At 39.5% G+C, this 24,756-nt stretch overlaps 1 protein-coding gene across 10 annotated transcripts in view; it reads left to right on the forward strand.

Moving 5' to 3' along the window:
• agrn (agrin) overlaps positions 1-24,756 on the forward strand; it is a 440,494-nt gene that overhangs the window by 313,075 nt on the left and 102,663 nt on the right. For all 10 annotated transcript variants that reach the window (XM_028022576.1, XM_028022603.1, XM_028022587.1 and 7 more), the window contains 2 exons: positions 11,431-11,652; positions 24,437-24,634. In XM_028022576.1, the coding sequence (XP_027878377.1) occupies positions 11,431-11,652; positions 24,437-24,634 (420 nt within the window). The remainder of the gene's footprint in view (positions 1-11,430; positions 11,653-24,436; positions 24,635-24,756) is intronic.

Raw genomic sequence — 24,756 nt, forward strand, 5'->3', positions numbered from 1 at the left:
TAGGGTTAACGCTCAGCGCCATGTTTGTCTCTAAGAATTGAGTCTTTACTTATTGTTGCGACAGCAGCGCCAGCTGATCAGGGAGCACTGCTCCATCCTCAGACAGATCAGGGCGTAGATGGAAACCAAAGTTATCTGCAGTCGTCAGGGCCGCCAACAAGAACCACTCATTTGCATTATTTGGCTGCCTGAATAAATTAAAGAGTGGAAATGGCAGCGCCGGCACATGTATGTTGTCCCCCGTTTGATTATTTCTGAAAAATGATGTTTCAATTCCACTCTACTCTCATTTGTTTAGCCACTTTCTTCCTCTCCGTTCATTCTTCCTGTATTTCTCAGCCGTCAGTGACTGCTAGTATGTTTTTTTTAATGCATTTTTATTGACATTAGCATATTTTTCAAAATGCAGTGCAACAAACGACAAAGCTCCCCTCTCTTCCTGATATGCTTTTAATTAAACATCAAACACGGCAGACGTCGGAGCCCGCTGAGGCTGGTAGAACATTTACACAAATGATATTCATGCAAAAGTGGAGGTGAGAGCATTCTGGTGATGAACATGTGCAAACTCTCCTTTTCTTCCTTTTTGCTTATCTTCTCCCCCTAAGAAAGTAGCCTGTTAGGACTCCATTAATTTGGAACAGGGATCATGTGACAGGAAATGCAGCGCTGTATTCAGTGGGAAACGTTCCTCAGTTTCCTGTGCTGAGCTTCTGTTCTCATAATGAATGACGGCGATAGAAGATAACGACACAATGACCTATGTTTGATGGTACAATGTATGATTTCCGTTGTCCATTCATACTGTAATTTGAGCATGTGTTGGTCAGTGACATTGTTGTGTGTCGTGCATCAGGAATGACACAGAAACTCGGTTTACAGAGAGGAAAATGTCATCTCTGTTCATGCTAGACATGCTGCATACGGTGATGAAATGATAACCTTAATGAGGAAGAAAATGTTTGAATAAGAACCTCGGTGATAAAGTGTCAACAATACTCCTTCATATAATTACTGAAAGCTTTATAGGAAGCATAAACACAATGTGGACACAGCAGTCACACAGTCTGACTCAAAGCACACAATGAGAAATCAAATGAATGCATTAGGATACATCTAGACTCATGTCAACATCACTATCACCTCACCATTGGATGGTAGTAAAAACACGATTTAAAGATACTTACTACATAGTTTGATTATTTAGAAAACTAATATTTATTTTAAAATTAATTATTAGCTTGACTACAATAATATTATATATTGCTATCATAACACCTTCAGGAGCTAAAAATATACAACTAGTTAAATACTCATAACAAATATCTCATTATTTATGTCATGTCATGTTGACATGACTATTAGCTAAAACATTGATGCATAGTTTTAAATAAGTAGATCAAACAGGAGAACAAATGTTTGAAACTGTTTGGCCTAAAATAAACACAGAATTGATTCAAGGCAGATTCTATTTTAGCATTAAGATCAAACTTCTATGTTCTTCTTATAAAGTAACACCAAGACTGAAAAACTGTTGTTAGCTTGGTCATTAGCTATGTTTTCTGTAGCTAGCCTTTAGTAACAAGTAGATATTAATCCAAGTTAGCCGGATGGTTGTTAGCTGGGAGTAGGCAGTGTACGTTACCAGTAGCCATGGTAACACCTGTAGTTTGTAATAAGTAGTAAAAAAAGAAGTAGCTTAGCCGCAGTATGAGTGTCTGTCTTTTCTGATGTCTGAATATTTACCAGGCAGCCAATGGACTTTTTATTGAGGAAAAATTGTCAAGGAATTTCTCTTTACTATCGTACACAGATGACTATATGCCACATTAAGGAAACACTAACTGTAGGTACCAGAGGTGGGGACTCGAGTCACATGACTTGGACTCGAGTCAGACTCGAGTCGTTAAAATCACGACTTGAGACTTGACTTGAAAAAATGCTCAAAGACTCGGACTTGACTTTGACTTTCATGCCATTGACTTGGGACTTGACTCGACTTGAAGCTGTTTACTTGAAAAGACTTGATATTTTTTACTCAGTCTTAAAATTTTAAACACATTATTTATAAAGTGGCGTCATTAATTAATTTCACTCATTCCGTATCAATATGCGCAGACCGTCACTATGGTTTTCCTCTCTCCTTATGTATGTATGTGTACGTAGCTGCAGCACAACCAATCAAATTAACAGGATTTGGACGTCTAAAAAAACGCGGCAAAGCTACAGAGCTCAGGGAACGAAATACGAAATAACCGCTGGAATATGCTTCCGCGAGTAATTTCTTTTGGCTACGTAGGTTATGAACTTTCGACTAAAAAACGAACTGCAACTTGTAAAACATGCAAGAAGAGAATATCGGATGGAGATGCCACGACGTCCAACTTTGTCCGGCATTTGAAGCTTCACAAAGATCGGTAGGTGGCGCTTTTCTTTTGCTGTAAGATAGCTGACTTTAGCTAACTTCGTGTTAGCATGTGTACTCCGGGTTAAATTGGTGATGATTTACCATAAATCCGGTCCTTCAAATGCCTCCACAAATGATGTGCACCGTGTTAGCTCAGGAAGCCGGTGGATAGTGAGCGGGGCTCCGGAACAGAAAGCAGATTCTGGACCTGAACACAGGGAACAGAGTCTCTCTGTCCCATCATGATGATGAGCCGGGTCTAGTATCATCTAAGGATGGTTGGTGTATTTGAAGACATCTACGTTGGGAAATTATATTGACAATATATTGTTTACTGCAGTCAGTGCATTAAGTCAACTGTTTTTGACTTAATGCACTGACCGGCGTGACTGTCACATGTCGCACAGAACCCATTTCCAGATTTCTATCATTTGAGATAAATACATATTTTAAAAAGAACAAATGGTCTATTATTTGAATTTTATGTATAATTGCAAATTATAAAAAAAATAAAAATAAAAACGACTCGAAATGACTTGAAATTAAAGGTTCCTGACTTGAGACTTGACTCGACTTTTGCCTGTCTTTACTTGAGACTTGACTCGGACTTGAGGACAAAGACTTGAGACTTACTTGAGACTTGCAACACAGTGACTTGGTCACACCTCTGGTAGGTACCCTGGCTCATAATGTAAAACCAAAGGCACACCCAGGCACAGCGTTTCCAGAAGATGATATGTATCATCTCAGAACTTACAACAGTCCATGCTTAAACTCCAAACTAGAATTTCTTTGCTTCATCTGTGATCAGTTTGTTCATGAGAAAAGTGTTAAGAGTTTAGGAAAAGAAAAAGTTTGCTGCAAAAGAATCGCACATATTAAATTATCATGATCAGATAAATAATGATCTTTTTCTCTTTGTTCTCTCATCTCATTGGCTCGACTGCTGCATGTGACGGGATTGATCGATCACTCTGTCAGCTGTCAAACGGATGAAATTCTCCTCATCTGACAGAGCCGTAAATCTCTTTTCACGTGGGTGACAGCATCTAATGTCATCCTTCTCCCCGTCTGGACTCACACTCTCCAAGAGTGATGCAAGAACGGAGAGCAGTTGAGCGCTGTCCTCCTCCGGAAAACAGTTTGATTGATATCTGAGGCTTTTCACTTTAGAGATGTAAACACCACATGGCATTTAGCTGATTAGCTGGTGTCCAGGCAGAGAGAAGGCGAGCTGGTGAAGGACACCGCAGAATGTGAGTCACAGAGGGCCACACGGGTACCCAACTCCAGATGACGAGCTGCTCAAAGCTCTGTTTGTCGTCATCAGACCAGAATAGGACATGACACCACTGCTTACATGTTTTATTTAGTCATTTTCTGTCTCCTTGCTCCTTCATGCTCCTCTCAACATTTAGCTCCACCAAAAATAAAAGAGTATCATTGAGAAGTAGATGGAAAATGTACATGGTTTTCAACTGTTTTTTTTACTGTCAATGTCTAAATTAATTACCTTTAAAAAAAACATTATTAATCCAATGGGGAAATTACGTGTTGTAGTAACTCATACAGTTTTCTTCAGTTGTTGTATATGCTGGAGGCTGTGTGCAGCAACGATCTCCTGTAGCAGTCTCTATCCATTACAGATATTTGCAGATCTTTGTCTCTATTCTCTTAATGCTGAAAAATAAAACAGTTTCTGGATTATGGTGTTTCCATTAAATAAGATATGAAATTAAAATCACGTGTAAATAAGCTTGCTCACATGGTAAGTCATTAACAATCATGACAGTTATGGATGTAAACACTTACATCAGATATATTCATAAATCAGCCATGGTGGCGCTAGTGCTCATCATCTATTAGCCAATCAGAGGAGTCGTCAGCATCTTATTCAAGCATTAGAGCGATAAGCACCGCCCACTTGGTAGTGGCTATGTATGAGGCCTTTTGTGTTTATAGAAAAACGTGGCTTTCAGAAATTGGCATGTTTCCATTAAGCAAATGTAGTCCACAAATCCTATTGTGAACTACATTTTGGATATAATACAATACAAATTCGATATAATACATAAAAATTTGATGTAATAATAAAATAAGGAGCAGAGAGGAGTCTGTAGCTTCCCCAGTTAGCCAGGAAAAAGTGGTGGCTGAGATTCCTTAGACTGAAGCGTCTGATGAGCACATTGATTGAAAAGAGACAGAATGAACATATAAAAGGAGTGGATTTCTTTGATGCAAATACTTTTTTCATGGCTCTTTTGTCCCTTTATGTGCAGGCAGCTTAGAGTGTGAGTTTATACAACTGCAATACAGAGAAACTCGGGCAAATACGAGCCTTCTCTTCAAATATGTCGCCTGTGGCCTCTGGAGGTTAACGGAATATCACTCGGCAGTAGACACATTGTTATTGACAAGGAGTTTGTGAGGCAGAGAAGACGGGGGAAAAAATCAGTCACCTTAGGTGTCGAGAGCAGAATATTTGATCGTTTGCATGTTTATTTGATGAGTATCTCCCCCTACATGTTTGTGATTGGACTCACAAAATACTGGTGGATTCTGGGGAAGTCGACTTGGAATGACGAGTCCTGTTGCTGCTAATCAAGTTAAGTAGAGGCAAAGCAGCGAGAGACGAAGCGACAGCAGCGAGGGACCGTCGGTCTGCTGCCGGCGCCCTGCAGGCTCAGATGGGGCAGAAACAACCTGCGTGTGGGTCAGGGCAGTTCTGATTTCTGCAGACAACTGCAAATATATTTATACTCATTTCAGATTTTTCAATATTGCAACCACAAACTTCACTCTATTCTACTGGAATGTTCACTGATGGACCAGAGAGTCAGCAGCCTTTTCTATTCAAAAAGCCACTTTTGCCCCCAATACTACAAAACCAAACTCACCTCAGTGCAAAACCACTAAATATTACCAAGTAGTTTTATTCAAGTTTAGTGTAAATGTCTTAATTCACTTGTAATAAAACTAAACTAACTTTTAAGTAGCTTTTCAGCAAGATATTCAAGTTTGTCTTAATTCCTTAATATCGATGAAAAATTACTTGTTCCACTACCAGATTATTCCACTTCTGTGTATTAATCTGCAAATCTAACTAGTAATTGTTCACCGATATTAAGGAATTATTGATAAGCTTCTATATCTTGCTGAAAAGTTGCTTGTAATTTAGTTTAATTTCAAGTGAGCTAAAATATTTGGACCAAAACCATTTGATAGGATTTTGTTTTTGCAGTAATCAATCCACACGTGAAACATAAAATGTTTTATTATGAAAGCTAACAACATGAAAGACAAATTTATTGTTTTTAAATTTTAAAACAAATTACAGAAGAAATCAAATTTGTAGAATGGGTAAGCCTTTTCTATAAATATGGAACATGAAGAATGATAGTGAGCATCGTTTGAAGCTAGTTACTGTTAAAAACCTGGTGTAGATATTCATAACAGATTTTAAATAAGAACTTAAGTGAAAAATTCCAAAAATGTCAATTTCTTGTTGCATTCTTATGTAAAAACATTTCCTTTGAGGTAGACCTGTGCATAGTGATTCATTTTCATATTTTTTTCTTTCATCTCTTTTATAAATAAAAGTCTAAGATGTCTGCTATGGATCTGAGTTCATCCATCTTTAAGTCAAAGCTTTGTAGAGCCACCCTTCACTGCGATTAAAGCTGGCAGCTTTCATGATTTTTTGTTCCATGATGTACACAACCACACAAAGTTTTGATCATTATTCCTTGCAAAATAGCTTCAGATCAGTCAAATTAGACACAATATTTATGATAATATCAACACTCTTTCCACAGATACCGACTTGGGGTGAATTCACTCAGTCCTGTTTGGTCCGCTGGAATCAAACTCTAGTTTATTTGATCAGAGAGTCAGGTCTGTTTGGGACATGTGAATGTGAAATCAAACTCTGATGCGGACCAAAGAACTGAACTGTAAAAATCTAGGTCTGGCTTCAGTTGAAGTGAACGTTTTTCATGTATTCTTCAGAGGTTCTTGCTGCAGCGCCCTCACAGGCGAGGAGGGGAACAGGTTTTTCAGTTAGTTTGTTTCATTTGTCACAGTGCAGTGTGGATGCGAACCACTCCAGCTGGAAATGTAACATGTTTGTAGTTTTGGTTCCCAATTGAACTGAACTAGTTACCCTGAACGTCTCAGTAGCTTCTCTGAATAGACAAGTGTGTCTTAGCAAGTTTACTGTTGGGCCATTTTCAGATGATTGATTTGTCAGATGTTCTCAGGTTAATAGATTGTTTAAACAGCTAAACTCTGCTTTAAACTTCTGCACCACATTCATGGAACAATTTTTTTTTTTTGTTATATATTTACTTTTTTCTCATCACAGAATGATGGTCTACCACCTAAAATTTAATTAAAACCCTTTGGATTTGGTGGTCATAACATGTTAAAACCAGGAAAGTTGTGCATTAAGCTTTTTTTGTGTATTTTTTGCCCCTTACATTCTTTCTTCCCTTCCTCCCTTTTCTCACTCTGCAGCTTCAAAATTGACAACAAATGTCTCCTTTGAGGGAGTCCTTTCTGAAACCCGCTGTTGATAAAATCGTCTGTTTGGATTCGACAAACAGATTTTTTTTCTCTTGCCAGCGCTGATAGACACATGTCTAGATGCAGAAATTCCCAGCTCATCTCGTTGTCCCTGCATGCTGTTTTCGCTTGTCTCCATTTTGAAGACTTGCAACGTTTTCAACTATAAAAAAAACAAAAAAACACAAAGAGCCTTTGCCTTACCTCCTGCTTGTGATAAGTGTTGAGGGGTAGGCAGACAGCCTGTGGGTATGCCTTTTTACTTTATGCAAATACCTTCTTTTTTCTCTGCGCCTCCTTTCTCCAGCCGCTAATATGATACATAAATGTTTTAATATGAGGGAGGCAAAAGGGGGTTGGATCAAAGCGGCACCCGTGAGGACGAGGGGAGGCTGCGCCACCATCGGGGTCCCGCGCCACCTCGCCGGCGACTCTATCCTGCCATTTGGCTGCTGTAAAACATCACCTGGATTCCACCGACTTGCCTTCCTGCATAACACATGGAGATACTGCACACAGAAAAAAGTCCAATTAACACATGCATGAGCCGAGTGGAGATGGGAGGAAGCTCTTGCCAAAATAATGTCCTGGCGTTTCCCCCACAACACGTTATGGTAGGGTTAACTACACCTGGCTGCTGCCCAGGGGGGCGGATGAAGAGGGGAGGGAGGGCGTCTGTTGCCATCACGCCAATCTGCCCAGGAGTTGTTTAGCTTTAGAAATGACAATGAGGCGCCGCTCTAGTTTTCAGGTAACACTTCAAAGCGGCAGTAACAGAATCCAAAAGTTCAATCAGAATCCAATGACTCCCGTCTGGAGGTGCAACGCCAGGAGGTAACGGGGGGCCACCGACCCAAACTAATCCCCACCAAGTCCTGAAGTGAGGTTGCGCCATTAAAAACACACCAACCTAATTAAACAGAAAGTTACACCCAAGCCGATGAAGCGTTTGGGAGTGAACCAAGGGAAGAAGAAGGAGGAGAGCTTGTGAGCAGCAGTTTTAATTGTTGCAGGCTGCCATTTCAAAGACTTTGGCTGCATCCAGTAGAGAACAAAAACAGCTTCAGGTTTCAACTGTGTCACAAGATTTTTATACTTGGAAAGATTTTTCTCCTCCTTTTACCTTTTTTCTGTCTTCTTTCTTGTTTTCATCATCTCCAGATGCAGTTTGATTGTTTTTTTTCTTTCTGTCCCCAGAGGTTCATGTAATTTAAAAATAAGAAATAAAGAAAGTCTGGTTTTCGTCACATTCCAGAGCGAGAAAAAACAGGAGCAGGAGACTCCGGCATTATCGGAGGCTGCAATTGTTTTACGACCAGCCCGTCCTTGGGAACTGGACTGGCAAACTTTATTTTGTTTTTAACGAAGGCAAGGTTGCACGGTTGAGCTCAGATCACAGGCGTTACACACACACGCCTACACACACACACACACACAATCGTTGAAATGGGATCTGGAGGAATCAATTGTCTCGGAAGTGGAACCAAATTGAGCAGAGCTGAGTCGTTTTTGTATTTATGTGGCGCCGAGCTCTAAGTTGGCGTCAAGAATCAATGATGGTTTTGGACCTGCTGATCTAAACTTACTTCAAGAACCAGATCATCGCTCAGCCGCTGGCAGGAGGATCTTCCATTTCCCTCTTCCTTTTTGTTGTTTTAATATCTACACCTGCTCTCCATATCATTGGCGATCCAGAGGAACGGTTTCGCTGATATCGATTATTATCTCAAGCCGCGCCGGTTCCCCTTCATCTCTTGTTGCCTTAATCAGAGTGAAACTGGCTAATTGTCTGTGTTATCAATTGATAATTTTCCCCTTCGCCGCGGCTCCACTGAATATCTCAGAGCGGGTAAATGAATCATGAGCCTGTGAAGTCGGCCCCCTCCGATGCCATCTAATGCTATAATGGTCACAATAATGATGGAGCCATGGGTGGCGCCATTACAGCGGCCAGTTTCCATGACAGAGCCGTCATTCGTCGACCCAAATCCCAAACCAAAGAAGGAGTTGAGAGAACAGGGTTATAAGGTTTTAGCTGTGAATTTTCACCAGCTCTGGTGTTCAGTAGTAAATGTATGTCTGCTTTTTTCTTCAGAATATGAATGCTGGTATGTACATTACAGATGTGTCAATTACTTAACAGATATATTAATACAGCAAGAGACAAAATTATCTTCATAGAAAGGTTACTTTGTTGAGCCCCATTCATAATCCATAATTCAAAGTGTTTCTCAGGACAGTAACATCAGGTGAACCAGTTAGAGGAGAAACACTTTGTAGTTTGACAGAAAAACAGACATTCACGTAACCAGATGGAGATTTAACGTCCAACCAAGCAGCTTTTACTGTGTAGGTGTTTTTCTGCAGTTTATAGTTGTAATTCCCTTCATTAAAGTCAAATAGGACAAAAAAAAAAACTACTAAACCAAAGATTCTTTATGAATGAAAGACAGATGCTGCTCAGCTCCAGAATCAAATTTAAGTTGAAAATATTTTGGAAAAGACTAAAACATCTAAATAGCATTAAAATGTTTTGAAATAAAGGTTTGTTTTACAGAGATATGCAAATATTCTGTAGCTTAAACCCAAAACTCTCATCCTGATAGTATGCACATGTAAGTCAGTGGAGGAAACTGGTGTCATCATGACAGCTGAAGGGATCATTCAGAAGTTGTTTATGCCTTTAGCAGCATTGGATTGAGAGGTAACAGATGAGCAGTTCCACCAGCTGCCACTAGTCTGCAGGAGCTGAGCATAACTAGTTGGTGCTTTGTGTAGTTAAACATTTACCTTATTTTTCGGAGTATAGGACACACCATGCTATAAGCCGCAGCTAAAAAAAAATTGAAAAAAACCCAAAACAACAACAACAACAAAAAAAAAAAAAAAAAAAAAAAAAAGGAAACGTACTTATATAAGCCAAACCGGGCTATAAGCCGCTGGTATCTCCGCCGCTCTCGGTTTTCCATAAGGACCCAGCAGAGGGCTGCGTTCTTAATAAATCTGCTGGATTTATTAAGGACGCAGCCCTGCGTCTCCAACGGTGAACCATGGATTCATTTACACTGAGTCTACATGCAGCGGCTATCGATCTGTGCTGCCAGATCGATAGCCTTCAGCTTAAAAGCTGCATCATATGAGTTTGAAGAAATTTCTCTGTTGTGCCTGCTGCTAGCATGTGCTTGTTCTAAATGAAAATCAGCACTTTCTTCTTTGATTTCCAATTTTGACTTCCAATGATTCACTTCCTGCTAAAGAGCCCCCTGGTGGTTGAAGAAAAAGTCCGTATTTTCAGGCTATAAGCCGCATGGTTCAAAGCATGGGAAAAAAGTAGCGGCGTATAGTCCGAAAAATACGGTAGGTGTCCTGAATGGTTGCCACAGGACATTCAAAGATTTTTCAGACATGAAAGAGTCAAAGAAACACGTCAGCTGTGTTTTTGATGAGGGAATAGTGCTACAACATGGTTTAAAGCTCATAAAGTTGGTTTAACGTGATATCATCCTTTAATGACATCACAAATTCTGAAAGAATGTCAAGGTAAAGAAGAGCATTAATAAAAGACATAATGGAATGTGGATATGATTAAGTCTCGTATTAATAAATCACAGTATTTTAGTTTTATATAAGCAGGTGTACAGCTGCACCACATTAACAGATTATGTTTCTTAACAGACTGATGTTAAAAATTCAGAATCTGAACAAGAAGTGGAGCTGATCAGAGCATTGTTTTTGTTTTTTAAATTATTATTATTATTTTTAACTTCCTGCTCACTCCTGGTGAAGTTGTGTTATATGAGCCCAGCCCACACCCACCGTGGCACCAAATTCAGCGTTGGTTTAATGAAGCTGGAGTTTGTGTGAGAGTGGCAAAGACTCTCTCTGATGTTCACATTTCGTATCTGCTTCTACCTGGGAGCTTGGCTTTCTCTTCAATTATTAACCAGTTTGGGGTTTCTTCTTCATGCCTATTTCTTTTTTCTCTCTCTCTTCCACGCTTTTCTCAGTCTCGTTTGTGAAAACTCTCTCTCTCTCCCCTCCTTTGCGCCACTGTTTTGGTTCGGCTAGCTTTGGCCGAAGCTGCCTTTGAAGGAGCTCAGCAGGGAGCGTCAAATGATCCAGCCGTTTATATGCTCTAAAAAAAATTTTCACCATGCGACTATTGTTAGCGGCCTGTTTCATGTGCATTGTGCTGAAGGCCATGTTTATCCGCTGAGTTTGGTGGACTCTTCAGAAGATTCAGGAAGTGAGGCAATGACATAAGAAAGAGTGTCACTGAGCTATATCTGTACTGCATATTCCTTTAGTCCTGTGGTCCTCCCCTCTCCCCTTGTTAACACACAATAAAACTCCATGGAGCTGAACTTTAACCTATTACTCACCTTTCTCCAACCTCCTCTCTTTGCCTTCTCGTTCTCCACCCTCTAACTCTGACCTTTCTTGGCCCTCTGGGCCTTCAGATCTCAACGCTCCGAGTCCTTGTTTGACGAAGACATGCACACACGGTGCCATGTGTGTGGTGAAGAACGACGAGCCGGTCTGTGAGTGCACCGAGGCCTGTACCCTGACCTCCGACCCCGTCTGTGGGTCTGACGGCCAGAGCTACCGAAGCCCTTGCGAGATGCGAGCGATGGGTTGCACTCTGCAGAAGGACATCCGGATCCAGCACAAAGGACCGTGTGGTGAGTCAAAACACTGCAGAGCACACATAAAGGTCAAAGGTCACGCCTAAGCAGATGTTAATTTAGTTTCAACCCAAACTTCACCCCAGCATTCAATTTTTAATGTTTTTATTAGCAAAGTGTTTTAGTGCATTAAATACAGAGTGTGGGTGGAGCTTACTCACAGCATATGTGTGTGTGTGTGTGTGTGGGTGGGTGGGTGGGTGTGGCGGGGTGCGTGTACATGAATGTGCTTTAAAATGGGTTTCTTCCCTGTTGTTAACATTATTGTCATGGCAACTCAGCACCACAGCCTGTTAAATGACAGACGGGGAGTGAGGGTGACATTTTCTGTAATAAACAATTTTCACAACAAGTGTACATGTAGTCAGTGGAAAAGCTCAGCAAAAGGACAACCCTGGTATCTGTTTGACTGATCATGTAGACAAATACAGGCTAAATTTAACACGTTGAGTTTAGGTTTGTTCACTGACTCATTTCAAATCCAACACATGAAAGATGATCTTGTGGAAGGAATCATTTTTCACATAAGGTTATACAGATTTGAGTAACACTTTATTTGACGGGTTGTGAATAAGACTGACATGACACCGTCATAAACATGACATAACACTTGTCATGAACATGAGTAAGTCTTCATGAAAATGTATTTGTTATAAAAGTATTACTGATTAAACTTTAGCTTTAATAACATAAAGCTACATCATTTTTAACGTTTAATCAGTAATACTTTTATAACAAATCAAATCATGATTTTTTTGATTAATGTCAAGTTGTCATAACAAAGACATTTTGAATAATGTCAGCTTTGTATTAAAAATGTCATGATTTACTGAATGACATTTTATGACAACAGTCATAAATATTCATAAAGACTCCTTCATGTTCATGACAGGTGTTATGTCATGTTTATGACGGTGTCATGTCAGTCTTATTCACACCCCGTCAAATAAAGTGTTACCCAGATTTGTTTTAGGATTATTGAGCAATGTTGTTTTAACATAAATAAACTGAATTAGCTTCATCTTTATCATTGGGTAACAAGCAAATAGATTAATCTGTTTACTGCAGTAAAAAAATTTAGTAAACTTTTTCTTATTAAAAATGTTTCATTCTTAGAGTTTGCTGAACTCTGCTAACTAAGCTGGAACAGTTTGATTCAGCAGAATTGGTGTGAAAATGTGAAAAAGCATCTCATCCGTGATGCTGTGGTCCGGTTCCTCTCCTAAAAGCAATGGGATCTTTGAAAGCTTCCTGCTGTCAGAGCGGTCTCGGTCTGCTTCACATTCAAACCATAGAGTTCAGTTCAGCAGAACCGAAACCAGGTTTTTAATCACCAGAATTACCAGAGTTCACTCGTTTGGTCCAATCAGAGTCCGATTACACATTCACACCTCCACCAATCAAACCAGACTTCCCAGGCAAATGAACGGATTAATTCACCCTGCAGGATTGACAACAGAGGTGCTAATTACTCTGTAACCAAAAGTTTTTGTGTTCATAATCAGATTAAAAGTTAGACTTTTCTAACCATTAAGAGAAGGTTAGGTCACTTATAAAAACATATGAATTCAGTTTTTTCCAGTAGATGTGGCCAGTTCTGTGTTCATGTTGTGATCCATTCATCGGTTCTAAAGTGAAAACTGTCAGAACCAACTGAACCAGGTTCCAGCTTCACGTTGACAACCCACTGAGATTTGATCATCATATTGTAATCAGTTACCAAATTAATTACTGTTGGCTGCAAAAATTACTGTGTTTACAGCTAACTAATTGTTACTAATTACTATTTATAATACATGCTGACTACTACGAATGATAACTTTGTGTTGAACTAACAGAAGCTAAAAACTCTTGTTACAGATTTAATGACAAAAGTGCAAATAAATCAATATATTATAAGCTCATATCGGATTTTCAGGTCTGGATCAGTGACTTACAGATTTCCATGTTGAAGTTCTTTTTTTATTTAAAGGTTCTTGATTTAACTGGACCGGTCAAACCACGGTTAGATTGATGTTGAATGACATCATTGGCCAGATTTAATAATAGTTTAGTTTTCTCAGTTCTCTTTGATTCAACAAAGATGGCACAGTGTTCCCAGTTATACACCAAAATATATTTTTTATTCATTAATGTCTGACCTTTGTTAAGAAGATTCAGACAAATTTAGCTTACTGTAAGTAAAAAAAACAGAGTTTAACCAACCAGTACAGATGAATCAGACCCACTTCAGGGGAAATATGACTCATTCCTGAAAGAATATGTTGACCCTGTCTGAAAAAATTAAATTACTGCAACATAACTGCTTCATGATTAAACAATGTTGCAAATTTCTGAGTCTTGAAGAAAAATATGAGTTTCTGACCTGGTTAAGATAGATGTATTGTCTCTGATAGCTCATATTACAACTAGATTAAAGGTAGAAAACTCATCTCTCCCTGTGAAGAAGGATTTTACACAATTCCACATTTGTTAGGGTGAAAATTACAATCAGCAGACATTAACAATAAACAAATCTACAGTTCTGATCTTGGCTGATCCCCTGGCGCCAATTTCACAACCAACAAAGTCAAAACAAGCCTTTAAAACACAGAGGAAAACCCTGATCGCTGGTTCGTCTCCTTCTCATCTATTCCACAGCACTCTGCTCCGTATACCATTACCCAGACTCCAATTTGCCTGTTTGGACCTTTAAGTGAGGACGCACTTTCCTGCCAACGAAGTGTGGAGCATTCTTGTCTGTAATTGGCTACATGAGTCACTTGGCTTTGTCTTGTGGTGTTTTAGTATCAGCTAGTCATTAGTACAGCAGCAACAGCGGAGCTTCAAGTGTTAAAAATATCTTCTTATCCACTATGCAGGCGCAGAGCCATATGGGCAGATTTTTACAGCTTGCTAAGCCCACTTAGTGAACACTCTTGATGACTTAATGCCATATTGAGAGGCCTGTTTTCCCATGGACTCAGATTATGTAGTACTTTCTTCTGTATACAGTCAAGCCATTTGCTTTTCACACACACATAGACCAAAAAGAACAGCAGTCATTATCTCTGTTACCCAACTCTCCCATCCACCTCCTCGGTTCACTTTTATGGCATTATGTTTATTTTCTGCCTGGTCTTTTTTTTTCAACCATAATACCTACAATTAGCGGCTCTCTGCTGTGCTGAACAGTCACTGTAGCAGAAGAATCGATTGTGGATGAGTTTGTGTCACTTTGCTGCTTTGTCTTAAGTCATTCAAACAGTTCCTAGTTCCGAGCTTTACTGTGCGACCTAATCTAAGTAGCAGTTAGAGTTGTGAGCACCTGGCAGATGGTGCAGTTGGCTGTGGTGGAGGCCCTCTGCGGACTGGATCTTCCCATCCCAGCTCCTCCTTTAAATTGAAAAGCAGAACATATGCCAGTGAGAAATGGAGCGGCATCATTGTTTGGGGAGCGTGGAAACCCCTAGAGTCCATTTGGCTCAACACAACGCAGGTAGATGGTTGGTTATGGGTCTGCTCTGCGACAACGGATGGCCTTTATTTAAAAAGGAAAACAGAAAGCAGAGTTCTGGCATGGAGGAGGGTCCCGCTTCTATCCTGGCTTCTGAGGGGACATGGCCGGCGTCGGCCCTGGGGGGCCATTAGGATGCTGAGGCACCAGCTTGTTCTTGTCCCAGGAATGATGGTGATGATGATGGGGGTTATTTCTGAGCTATTTGCACAGCTTTTCACTGACAACCCACTGACTTAAACTTTTATCGCAGCCAATTATACCGGACTGTTCCAATCACTAATGCACTTTCTATGGAGCGGCGAGGTGTTACAGCAGGTGGTGTTAAAGATACAAGGAATGTTCTTTCTCTGCTCGGTCTTGTCACATTCTCATTTTTATTGAAGTTTCCAGATTAACTATAGAAAAATCAACCTGAAAGCAACCAGCCTGCATGTGTCCTGTCACGCCTTCAACATGTCACGCTCAGAAAATGACATTAGGATTACAAAGCGTTTTAACCAGCTGTAGATGTGTGTCTGTTACTGGTGTGTTTTTGGTTACCATGTTTGTTCTTCATTCAGTGGAATTACAGTGAGTACAGTGTCAGACATTTTACTGAAGAGTAGTAGTACTTCATGTTACTATCAAGAAAGAGTAAAAAATACTACTTCAACTCCTAAAAGCACGTTTAGGATTAATTGTTACTGGAGATAATGAAACCAGTTACCGCCTGCTACAGTCCGACCAGTAAGACACAAGGATAAAGGCATATATAAAAAAATATTTTTTATTTATTTTTCCAAAAATTCTTCACAAAAAAGCTTCCAACATCAAATCTCAAAAATATAATAAAATGGGCCCAAAAGAAATCAACTAAGGCCTACCTAACTCAGGATAACAAACAAAAACTAACCTCACACAATGAACACACAGGAATTTATACACAAAGGCTAGCCTACAAAACGAGGAGAGGTGGGAGATGAGACAAAGACAAACAATGCATAATCATAAATAAGTAATTCAAACCAACACATTTTGACTACAAAACAACTATAAAAACAAAACAACCTAACACCAAAAATGTTTAAGGAGGTTTTTTAACATCAAGTCCCCTGCTTCCAGCAGCCTGATGGTTTATTCCACTTCCTGGTTTTCCTTTCAGCCAGTCCTTCAAACTCAGCAAAACCAAGTAGTTAATGATTCAAATAAACAAAATGTGTTTACTAAATGTGTGCACCCATAATAGTAAACAACCTAATGCAATAAACACCACAAAAAAGTGAAATTCTAAATATATTGTGTGAAAATATCTAAATAAATACTAACACTGGGGAAAAGATGGAGGAACCTCCAGCACCTCCCACCTCTGCATGGGAAAGTGGCAGAATTAAGACACAGATATAACCTGACCTGTTCTGGCAGCCATCTGAGGAAAACACAAAGGCTCAAACATGTTAGATGTCCTTCTGATTTAAATATAACAGTTAAATATAATTGTCAGGTGAAATGACAGCTTCAGAACCTGCCAACTCACTTCAGCGATCCTATTGGCAGCTCATTCTTCTGGCGTTCTCAACCCATGCACACATGAGCAATAGGCAGGGTGTGTTTTTATTTTCATTCAGTGAAAAATCTATATTTCATTACCCAGCTGCATTTTTATTGTAGCTCACATGTGGGTGTGCATGTTTATTTCTGCTATTTGCACCCAATTGTCTGTAAAGTTTGAGCTGTCATATTTTATCCTCTGAGACGCTGAAGTCTGATCTCATGAGCAAAAAAGAGGGTCCAACAACTGTGAAAGTAATGGTGCCCTTGATGTGTGTGCGTGTGTGTGTGTGTGTCTGCGTGTGTGGGGGGGTGCATGTGTGTGTGTGGGAGCTTCTCATAGGTTCTCATGGGGCCCAGCTGTAATTTCATTTCCTTCCCTGCAGGCTGAAACATAGTGGTTATCTATATGGCTCAGGTGCAACCTGATAGCAGAATGAATGACATTTGTTATTATTCTGAGATTTTGCCTCCTGCGTTTGAGCAGTAGGTGTCCTTGCAAGGAGGGTAAGCAGAGGTTCATTGAGGTAATAGACCCCCAACCAACCAACCCTCCCACCTGTAAAGAACAGGAGTACCAGTTGCCTAAAAACAGTCGTTAGTGTAGCAGGTGAAAGCCAATCCATCTGAATCATTTGGGAAAAAAGTAAAAAAAAAAGAACTTCCTGTTTTTTTCTTCCCACAGGTGTTGAGAATGATATTCTCAGCTGAGTAAAAAATATAGGTCACACCAGGATGAGAGTGAAAGGAGGACAGAGAAGAGGGAGGGCTGGGAAACAGATAAATGTTGGGAGGAGAGGAGATGAAGGTGAATAAGATGAGGAGGAGCGAATCAAGTGGGGGGAGCAGAGCTAATAGTGTACAGCCAGGCGGCGGCAGGCAGCCACAGGGGGAGTTGTTATCGCCTAGCTGTGCTCACAAGCCGTCAAAAGACAAACAAGCCGACTTCTTTCTGCCTAATCCTGAGGTAATACCTCGCCGCTCCCCTCAGCTCCAGTTCAGTTTGTCCCCACTAAGGATATCAACAAAATGCTGTAAAGCTGCAGGCTCTTTCTTTCTCCCTCCACTGCGAGTCAATCCCTCATGCTTTCAAGGGCGCGTTTTATACCGACCTGCCCCTATGCCTCACTTCAGCTTCCACAGTCACCAATCACAGCGAAGCTTCAAATAAAAGCAGCAGTGGATGCTGGACAGAAGGCTAACAGGAACCATCGAGACTACATGATGAATGTTTCTAACAAACTTTAAAAAAACAAAGCTCTGATTTAAAGGGATAGTTCAACATTTTTGAAGTGAGGCTCATGTGAACCTTAACTGGAGGAAACTGAGATCTCCATTGGGTGCAAATCCAGATTAGTTGGTCCTCGTAGTTGAAGCTAACAGCTAACGACACAAAATAAAACTGAAGCAACCTTCAGTGAACATGTGTTATGAAGCTTATTGCAGTGGTCACCTTTCAAGGAAGCCAATGAGTATTTACAATGGAACCAGAGGTTGGAGGTGGTGTGCCACCAATAATCTTCCTGTCTGAAACAGATTCTGTAAACAGAAAATATAAGGTGTTTATTTTCAGACTAACTGATGTAAAAACACGTTTTTCCACGTTGTGACATCACTCCATGTTTCTATCTGGTTCCACAGAAACAAAGCTTGGTGGCGCACCGCCTCCCATGCTCTGTTTCCTGTGTAAATCATCATCTATTTAAATAGCCTCTTAATGGAAACTTGATGATAGTCTAATGTTTAGAAGCTAAGACTAGCAGGAGAGCAGAGCTGCGCCATCAAGCTAACACAAACACTGAAGAGAAGAAGAGCTACCATCCATACAGTTGCAGCCAAGCATGTTTTAATGTTACACAGTACAGTTTTAGCAAGTAGCTCAAAGTCTCAACAGGTATTGTTGTGCATATAAGGTGTAAAGTTTACCTTCGAGCAAATGCTCCCCAAAGAATCGCAGCCCACTCCTTTGTAAATTTTTCTGCCAGCGCCCCCTGCTGTTCCTTGAACGCCCCCCCCTCGTACCACCCTCGTTGAGAAACACTAATCTAAATGGTCATAAAACATCCTTCACATAAACCGCTACAACATTTTTCAAATTAAATGTTTTCTCTACAACCAGCTATTCTCAAGTAGCACTAAATGTAGAAGACAGATATATCTAATAAACAGGTAAAATGTTACCTCTATATCAGATATTAAATACCATTCCATGTTGAAACCAATGTTAGAAGTATTTTTTAATCAAATCTATTCAATAATATAGATTTTCTGTTTCTCCTCCTACATGTGTAATAAATGGAGTGAGGTGAGTGCCAGTGCTGGCTGGATCTGGGATCTGGCTAATAAAAGTGTGTCTAATATTTTATATAACTAAGACATATCCAAATCTTCCAGCCAATAACTGGCAGGAGGTAGGTTTGATTCATCATACGTTACTATTTGCATGTAACTTAAATATGATTTTAACTTAAAATGAAAAACCATCTCAAAAGCTCCGTTTTGCCCGTAAAGGTCTGTATATTTTGTGTTAGGGTAGCTTGGCAAAAAATGTGTAAGCTGTCTGTGCCTTCTCTTTCTGTGCCCAAACCTTTTCTTTATATAAAGAAAAATTATTTCATTACATAAGTTTTGTCTTAAATAATCTATAATCATTCAATAATCCAGTCCATGTTTAGTTGGTCTGTGTGGAAATGTTTTTATGCAGCACTCTTTTAAGATGGTCCTAATGTCCAAACGGTTTGTTTCTTTATTTCACAGAAAGTGTTCTGGTTTCATTCACTTCAAACTAAACCTATCAATATTAGCTTAATGAATGTCAACAAAGTTAATATTTGGGATAAATATTTCATATTTTGTACTTGATATGATCCCATTTTATTTTAAGGCTAACATTGCACTTTTAATTTTGTACAGAAAACTCAAACTAGGCCTGTCATGATAGCAAATTTTGCTCAACGATTAATTGTCTCAAAATTATTGCGATAAACGATAATATTGTTTGAAGACCTTTTTACACTGATTTAATGGAAATGACGTAATAATGCATGTGATTTCCTGCCAAAGATAAATACACTTTATTTTCAAAAGAAAACTTAACACTGGAATTGATAAACAAAATAAACAAAACAACCAAAAGTAAAATGGATTCTCAGTCTCCATTAACAAAAATGTACTTGAAAAAAAACTAAACAACATAAAGCCAAAGTGGAAATAAATACTGCATTCAACCAAAAGAGTGCAGATTATGAAGTCTGTATATTATGTTGCCCTTCAGTAATAATTAGATTTAAATAGAGAAGATGGGCACATCGACTACCTGATGCAATAGTTCACACTACATGATTTTTTGCTCCTATTTTTCCCCTTACAACAATCTTAGAATGTTGGTCTTTCTAAGATTGTGTGGTGTGTTACGGTAGATCGTTGTTGCCGCTCCGATCCAAATCAGAGGTTTTCCCCACTGGGATCTTAACGCAGCCTGTTGAATGTGACAGGTAGCCAATCAGAAAGCTCAGATTCCCTCCATGCTTTCTGAGGGGAAATTACGGAGGGGAATCCCAAACAGCTGACAACCTGAAGTCCAGCGGACATTGGAGATGATATGTGGAAACAACATTAATGTTTATTCAACATGAAAAGAATATAGAAATGACAAGAGGAGGAGTTGGAGCGAAATTGCTACCGCAGTTGATAAACCCGGTAACTTTTCAGATGTTCTTCGTTAACGTGACATAAATAGGTTCTAATGATTTTCATTCAGTCAGGACTTTACACTGACACTAGCCACATGCACTGCAGGTAGATTGTAGTAAAGCATTGATTAATGCCTGGTTTTAAAATTAGTCAACTGAACTTGTAGCCATTATTTTGTGCCCATTGTTGGACACCACACGGCAGGACCGAACCGATATACGTAGGATTTCTGTCGGCTAATGTGTGGTCTGTCAGGGTTTGAAAATGGGCCGACAATCGGCCGACAGCTCTAAGATCTTGTAGTCTGCGCTGGGCTTTACACTAAGGAAATGAGGAAGGGAGATGTCAGTGGAGAGCACTGGAGTTGAGCCTTTTTTCATTCGGTGTCATCAACAGGAAGAGAAAAAGGGCGGAAGAGACGATAATGCCAATAATTAAAATGACGTCGATAGTTTTAATTTATCGTGCGATTAATTGATTTACCGTTTATCGTGACAGGCCTAACTCAAACTTAGCATCATTAGCCTCTTTTTTAAATTTGGTGTTTCTGTTGCTCCCTGCTGAAATGGCACCCTCGGTGGGGAGCCAATATGCCACATAGGGCTGTGTAATTTTATCAATTCTGCAATATTTATTGATATTTTTTTCCTCGAAAGTATCGATTTTCCATCCGCGAGTATTGATACATTAAATCTTGCTCAAATCCCTCCTGTTCCAACTTGCACAATGTTGTAGGGAAAAAAACTATTTCACCAAGCACTGTCAGGTAAAATCACTCAATCAGGTTTATTCATATATTGTGCACAATACAGAGAGCTCATAGGACAATCAATAATGAAGCAGGTCTGGATAAAGAGCTCTGCCAGGCAGAGACAACACACGAGTTTTATACCAAGGATAAGGAATCCAAAACAAGAGGAGAGACGGTCTGGTTCTGATGCAGCTGTTGAAAACAACTTCCAACCTTGTACAAGTAACCCAAATAGTTCTTTTGGTGAGAGTTCACAAGCATTTAGTATAACATGATCAGCAGATGTTAACTTGTAGTAATTTTCCACCAGACACAGTACATTAAAAATGACATGTAATGAAACAACCAGTTACAATGAATTAAATTATGAAATGAAAAACAGTATGAGTAGAGATTGATGTGGAAACATGATCCCAGTGGTGATGATATTATCTGTATGGCATAATGTTTTTTACATATTTTGTGTCACTCTGAGCTTATTCCAGTTTTGAACGCAGTCGGCTTCAGAAAGAGGCAGAACATTTCTGCCTGTCTGGACCTAAAAAGTGATGAGAAAAACTTCAGGAAGAGAAAATCAGGGAACAAAAATGGACTTCTCAACACTATCTGTAATGGCGACAATTCCCCCTGTTCTCCTGGCTTTGAACTGCGGCTCACCTTTTTTCCTGTCAGAGATACATTTTGTCTGGAGGAACAGGCAGTGTGGAGAGCCCGGCACGAGAGGGGCTGATAAAAAAGAAAGAAAAGAGCTAGCCTGCTATCAGGACACAGAGCCTGATAAAGGACAACACTCACCAACACTTCCTGATTTATAGCTGAGAGACAGTTTGTTTTACAGATACTTATGATTTAGGTTTATTTATGTTTGAGACAAAAAAACGCTAACACAAAGGCTTTTTTTTGTCCGATATTATTCAAACTAAATCCCTCAAAGCCAATGGTTCTGTTAAGACAAAAAGACATGAACTATAATCCCAAATATAATCTCTTTTAAAGAATGTTTTGTTCTCCGTTCCATGAATGTTTTTTGCACATTTTGTCAGATTACTGAACAATATTTCAAAGAAAGGTGTAACATTGTGGGTGTAGCTGTTAATCCACTAATCATCATAGAAAAACACACAAAACAGTAAATAAACATTCTTAGTCTAACACAACCACATATTATCAGTTATTCTGCAAAGTTTAGTGACAAATTCATGATTTTAAGCTAATATCGATGGAAATGAATCTTATTCTTTGCTAATGTTTGCTCTGCTGCAGCGAAAGCACACTTAAAAAGCAAACTAATGACATATTTAAATTTTCACATGCTAGTTTTTAACTGCTGCTCTGCTGTCTGACATTTTCTACCATTTGTGATATTTAAAGTTCTGCTTTTTTACCCCCTAAAACTTTAAAGATTTTTTGTTTTAATCAAGTGACATTTGAAAGAAAAGAAGGTATTTCACTTCATCAACAACAGGACCGTCCATGCTAATGCTAATACTAGCACTGCTATCTTTTTGGAAATCATTATTCCATAATCCCTGTTTCATATTTTAGGTTTGTTTTTGTAGACAGCATATTGTTTGGAAATCATTTCAACTTAACAAAAGTTGTGAATAGAGTTTGAAAAGTGTTATTTTTCTCTCCGGGCTCTGCCTTGCTTCCCGGTACCTGCTGCTTTGAAGCCTGTACAGAAAAAGCATTGCTGGCTGCAGGTTTGCCCACAGGGCCGCAGTAGCTAGGTGATGAGCTGTAGTTGGCGCTCACCACACTCAGCTATTGGCATTCAGGCCAAAGCATTCAATCCTCATCTCATCAGCCCAGAGAATCTGTCTCCTTCATGCTTTCAGAGCGCTGTAAGTGTTACTTGGCTCTTGTGTGGCTGTTTTCACTGGAATGGCTTCAGATTCTGACCATTGTCCCATAAATGCTGTATGATAGAGTACCAAAGAGAGACGTATTCTTCCACAAGACTCCTTTTTATTTTCCAACATTTATTTCTGTTCAGTTCTTTAATTTGGTTCCTGGAAAAGGATTTGGTGGTTCGATATTTTTTAAGTAACACAGGCCATTTATCCATCCTTCTTTTAATTTGTGCATTTTTTTTCTGGTTTTATGTCAGGATTTTTTTTTCATATCAAATTAACGTGAAAGTGCCACTTTGTATTTGACAGATGTGCCTGCTTTATTATATCTCATCAATTCAGTAGATCTCAGGTGAATGCTAGTCCTGTATTAAATTAGTGTTTCTGCACCAATTTATCAGTGCTGCTTCATATAAGCAAAACAAAAAGCTTATCAGAGCCTGTTAAATATAAAAATCTTTTTATAAATGAGGTGAAATCTTTACAGCCTCCTCTGCAAGATTTTCCAGTCGCCTGATGGGTACAGTGAGAATGTTTTTATTCCACCTGATTTACTAGCCACATCTGTGTTCTGACAAAATGAAATTTAGTTCCCATCCATCGTTGTTTGTTCCAGATAATCGTTTTTATGTACGGCTCTACTTTGGGCATGGCAAATAAGAACCAATAGATGTTTTTTATAATCTGCTTTTGGAAGAAAATCATATATCTGGTCTGTAGGTTTCATGTGTCTTTAAAGTGGCCAGAATGTTACACCGGTCACTGTGGCTGGAGTTTATTCGGGTCATTTTATCAGTCAATACCATCAAAGCAACAAGGCAAGTCAAACATTACTCCCTTCATTATTTCAAAGTAGAAGTTAAACAACAGTTCTGAGCTTCATATCCAGGTCTCATTGTTAGCATAGAGTTAGCTTACCAGAGCAAGTCACATGCTAACAGAAACTGGATAGTACTTTTAAAAAACAGAGTTAGCTTCTAAGAGTAAAATATAACATGCTGATTTTCAATAAGCTTTTTCACGCATGTGTTCTAAACATGGAAGAGGCGGATTTATTGTCTGGTGCAGATTCTGTGTAGTTTCCACTTCTGCAGGACGTTGTTGATTATCCTCATGTAAAGTCTCAGCTTATTTCAGTAATGACCAGAGAACTGAAAGCCACCAGGCTTTGAAACTCCGTAATGACATTTCAATAATCTTACTGATTGAGAGTTTTTAAAAAAAAAAAAAATGTACAGATGAGCATTTCCAAGCTAATGAAAGAAAATGTAGTGTGGCAAAAAAAGCATCCACTTGAAGAATTTTTCAAGGATCATTAAAATCTAAGTAAGGCTTTATAATTTGCATATTGATAACATAAGTTAGAAAGGAAGTTATTTGCTCATTTCACTGTGGCTGCACACACACATAAACGCAAGCATGCTAAGTTTTAGTCTCCTTTTTTTATTTTCCCTCCAGATGAAGCCTGCTCCAACTGCTCCTTCGGGGCGATCTGTGACGCCCAGAGCGGGCACTGCGTGTGCCCGTCGGAGTGCGTGGAGTCGCACCAGCCCGTGTGCGGCAGCGACGGCCACACCTACCAAAGCGAGTGTGAGCTGAACGTGAGGTCCTGCACGGAGCAGGTGGAGTTGCGGGTGGTCAGCCAGGGAGAGTGCAGTAAGTGGCAGCATGTTGCAATCATTACGGTTTGTCACACTTCCTGTTCTGGAATCCTCAAAGAGCGACAGCCAGCTTCACTTCTGGCGAGTGAAACATTTTATCTTTGTGTTTCATGAAGT

The sequence above is a fragment of the Xiphophorus couchianus genome, chromosome 1, assembly GCF_001444195.1.
Source record: "Xiphophorus couchianus chromosome 1, X_couchianus-1.0, whole genome shotgun sequence".
NCBI classification, from domain to species: domain Eukaryota; kingdom Metazoa; phylum Chordata; class Actinopteri; order Cyprinodontiformes; family Poeciliidae; genus Xiphophorus; species Xiphophorus couchianus.